Source organism: Cyprinodon variegatus, unplaced genomic scaffold (genome assembly GCF_000732505.1).
Source record: "Cyprinodon variegatus isolate N-32 unplaced genomic scaffold, C_variegatus-1.0 Scaffold1861, whole genome shotgun sequence".
Taxonomy (NCBI): Eukaryota; Metazoa; Chordata; class Actinopteri; order Cyprinodontiformes; family Cyprinodontidae; genus Cyprinodon; species Cyprinodon variegatus.
In genome coordinates, this window is record NW_015152314.1 from 60,705 (window position 1) to 65,085 (window position 4,381).

At 39.3% G+C, this 4,381-nt stretch overlaps 1 protein-coding gene across 2 annotated transcripts in view; it reads right to left on the reverse strand.

Moving 5' to 3' along the window:
- Positions 1–4,381, reverse strand: part of zmym4 (zinc finger, MYM-type 4) — a 31,081-nt gene that overhangs the window by 13,800 nt on the left and 12,900 nt on the right. For both annotated transcript variants that reach the window (XM_015404803.1, XM_015404804.1), the window contains 5 exons: positions 3,550–3,722; positions 3,323–3,467; positions 452–547; positions 343–374; positions 64–229 (listed from right to left, as the gene is read on the reverse strand). In XM_015404803.1, the coding sequence (XP_015260289.1) occupies positions 64–229; positions 343–374; positions 452–547; positions 3,323–3,467; positions 3,550–3,722 (612 nt within the window). The remainder of the gene's footprint in view (positions 1–63; positions 230–342; positions 375–451; positions 548–3,322; positions 3,468–3,549; positions 3,723–4,381) is intronic.

Sequence of the window (4,381 nt, forward strand, 5' to 3'; positions counted from 1 at the left end):
GGCACATTAATCGATAAAAGAAAGGTTAGTTGCAGCCCTAGTTTAATGGTCGCCTGTGTTTACCCGTCTGCGCCTCCACGCTGACCGTCTGTGTTTTGCAGGAAACTCCCTTGTTCTGCACCAGAGGTTTACACAGCAGAGCTTTGTTCTTCAGTAACTTTGGAGCCGAAGCGGCAGGAGGAGGAGGAGCAGCGGGCTGGGCTTTGGGCGAGTCCGTCTGGACGCTGATCTACACGAAACAGAAACGCCACAACTCAAAACTGCTCCAGAAACTAAAACAACAAACTTCATTTTAAGCTTTGTAGCCGTTTCCGTTTCTGCTGTTTGGGTTTGTTGGCTTACGTTTCCAGAAGTCCTTGACTTTAACCTGGAGCCTGTTGGAGACAAAATAAAAACATTTAATGAAAGAAGAAAAATAAAGACTGGCGAATCTTTCTCTGTGCTTCTGTACTTGGCTGGGCTGTTTTATCTGCCGATTTGGATTTTCCAGCTGACTGGTCAGCGAGGGACATGACGCTGGCGATGACGGGGGTGGCCTCACCTGTAGCTACAGGAGACAAGAAGCACAGTCAGTCAGAACCGAGTCAAGTAGTTAAAAGTCCTTCCAGCTCCAGTTTTCTTCTCCTCGTGGTCAAAGATTAAGACCTTATTTAATTCTCATTTTAAAAGTTAGTCGGTCCTTTCTGCACATTTACCTCTAACCCTTAAAACTAGATGACATAAACCCCATTTACACGACCCTCTGAAACCGAGCTTGGCTCCTTCCAACTGTTTACACACCACGCTAGCACGGCTTCTCGCCTCCTAGTGGCGATCTACGGTACTACTGCTCCTTAAAGGTAAACAAGCAAACCGACATGGCGTCACACATAATATTCTGGAAGTTTGTGGAGAGTCAGGCGAAGAAGGCAGCCTTCAGTGAATTTACTTGACAGAGTCGGCTTTTGGGAAGTGGAAACAACAAACGTTAGTCTAATCAGGGCTTCCAGACGCAGGAAACAACAACATATGTTGAGGTTCATCACACTGCTGAGCAGAATCACCACTAGGAACGGTAGGGAGGCTAGGATTTTTATGAATGTCTGAAATATTATGATTTCGGAGGCTGACTTTAAGGAGATGACGCGGTCTGCTCATGCTAGGGTGGCCAGATGTCCGGCTTTAGGGCGGACAGTCCGGATTTTTGTTATCCGGCTCTTTGTTATACGAGAGCCGAACCAGAACTGATCCAGAACGGTCTGGTTCAGTTCTGCGTACCATTTACACTCAATAGTTATCTCTGTTACCGTGCTCGGACCGATTTGGGCACGGTTTAAAAAGGGAGGTGTAAATGGGTCTATAAAGACGTTAATTGTCATGTAATGAAAGCTCTCTTGTCTCTGCAGGTTTTCCTTCCTTTGAGCTGCTGCTGCTCTTTAATCCTCCATCTGATGTTTGCCAGAGGAATCAAACGTGTATCAATGTAAGGTGATTCCTGAGGTACATGGACGCCCAGAAGGCATCATGAAATTAATAAATGCATCATTAAAATAGTGACAATTCATTATACAATCAGAAAATATAGCATTAAATTATAGAATCCATCAATTAATATACATTTTAAATGATAAAAATCAAATAATTCCATGTCCTTCTAGGGAAAATCAATTCATTTAAAAACCGATATAATAACTTATTTTATATTTTGGGGGTTGGGAGTCTCTGGGGTCACAGGTTGAAATGTTTGGGAAGAGCTGATCTTCGAGAAAACAAAGACAGGATCAGCATCTTCAAGCCGTCTCTTTAGGAAAATAGGGGGGGTTCAAAATGTGACAGAGAATTCAAAATCATAGGAATCGATAAACGCTGACGGTGAAGCTTCTTTCATCCCAGTAAACAGTTTTCTCTGTGATTCGCAGCGATTTTAAAGAACCGATCGTTGGTATTTCCAACCAGCAGGTTGATCAGCATCGGTTCATATTCAGAGCAAATGTTTAAGCTTTTCTAAACATGAATTTAAAACTGTAACACAGGTGGGCTGAATGGGATTTTGTTTTCTTTTTTTTGTAGGGAATGTTTTTACTATATTTGATTCTATATCTATCTTTGTTGGATAATTATGTATTTTTGGTGTTTACAAACTGTTTGTTTAAAAGGAAAACTCAATAAAAAGACAGTGATAAAAAAAAAACTAACACAGAATTAAATAGTTATTCAATAAGTGAAATAATGATTCACTATGTGCTAAAAAACAAACAAAAAACACACAAAACTATTCAGAATATTTTTAATATTTCATTGTAAAATATTTCAGATTTTTTTAACTATCACTGGATCAAAGATGTTTCCAAACGTTTCAGCTTGTGACCAACGGGTGATGCAGACTGAAGACGCCCTTAAAATGCAGTCATAAAGACATTTATTAATAAATATAGATGGTTTAGTTATGCAATTTAATGACATTTCATATTTTCATAATGGTAAATGCAATTTTTAATATTTACTGGGGAATTTAATTCTTAATTTGTGCATTTTTTTTATCCAATAGTACACATGCATTATGTGAATAACTGTTACATTTAATTACTTCATGGCTTAATGCTGCAGTTTGGCCCTCTATATAGCCCACCCCCCCCCAACCTGCTCAACTTGGTTTGTCCCGACCCACAGGGGGGCCTCGTCCCCATGTTTGGCACCTCAAAATTATGAAAAAAATAAATAAAATGAAAATACAAATCCAACCAACCACAAACATCAAATTTAGTCCCGCCCACTAATCCTGATTTGCCAGGTGGACTAGTGCATCTGAGATCGTGAGGTAATTAAAATTAAAAATATCCAAATATTCTTCTATTATTGAAGACATGTAATGATTTTCTTTTCATTTTTTATCAGATAAGCCAAAATATGAAGGATAATTTCCATAATTTTAGAGGTTCTAGTCTTTTATAACAGAAAAATTTAAAACAATTCGTTCCTTTATATTCTATTAATTGTTGATTTTATGTATACACATGCATATTTTTATCCTGTGCGGGCAGTGCTTTTATTTTATTTTATTTACTTTTATTTATTTTATATATTTGACCTTTTTTGTGCAGCACTTTGGAAACCTTGTGTTTATTGAAATCGTGCTATATAAATAAAGTGGATTGGATTATTTAATATGTTTTTAGCGCGTCTTTTTTCTTCATATAAAAATGAATGATTGTTTAAAAAAAAATAGTCAAAACATTGATGAAAACCAGAAATTTTGTATCTAGCATCTAAATTTTGTTTTTAGCATACAAAAAGATAAAAGGTTGTGTTCAGGAGATGTGGAATAACAGAAACTGATTCGGACCTTTCGGGACCTCCCCCTGAGTGGCCGCCTTATCGCAGCAGAACCTCAGCAGACAGCTGATGCCACAGAAATGTTTGACCTCTCCCAGCAAAGGAAGACTCTGCTTCAGCTTCCCTTTACGCCCGCAGCTGTCGCACTTTGCTACCTGAGGAAGAGGAGAGATGAAGCTTCATCGTCGCTGCGAAGCAGAGAACAGATTGGAAGCGAGTGGAGAACCGCTGGCTTACATGACAGAACAGCATGGTGTATTTGGACCTGCACTCCTCGGAGCAGAACTCCTCGATGGAGCCTCCGTACTGCGCCGTCACCAGCTTCTTGGAGGCACAGTGGCAGTAAACGCAGGAGTTGCAGTGTTTCCCCCAGTTTTTACTCAGCTCGTGTCTGAAGAGGAGCTTACAGCCTGGAAAGGAGAACAAACAGCCGGTCAGATTCAGGACTTTCTAGGATATTTACTGGATTCACACACGTTTCATTTCAAAATAAATGTAACTAATTGTTTTAAACTTTGTTGGTATTTGACCAGTGAGTAACCAGGTCTCATTTGTCATCATTTTATTTCCAAACTGGGAGCAGAACTGCTTTAAACACCAGAGACTGGAGCATCTTAGTCCACATATTCTTTATAAAACATTCTGTAATTTGTGTTTCCTATATTTCATGAGTGAGAATGAATGAATGAAATATTTGTGTTGGAATGATTGTGTATAAGATACTTTATGTTTGTTCTTATGATGTATAATGTGTGACATATTACTGTTCCAGAGAGGTGTTGCACAAGCAGTAGGGGTCAACTCTCAGGAAGTTTTGTTTAAGTTTAACGAAACCAGGAGGTTCTCGGACCATTTGACCGCAAGACATTTAAATGCAAATTGACCTGTTCACTGAGGCTGCAAATTGAATTGTATTTGTTGTTTCCTATTCCTTTAGCGCAACCTCAGCTTGTGTAACTAGGTAACCCCCCTCTAACTTTAATAAATAGCGAGAAGAAAGCTGAAGACCGGCAGAGTGGGGTGGAGATTTGTAAACTCTGCAGTCTCTTCCTAGCCTCGTGAGACCATC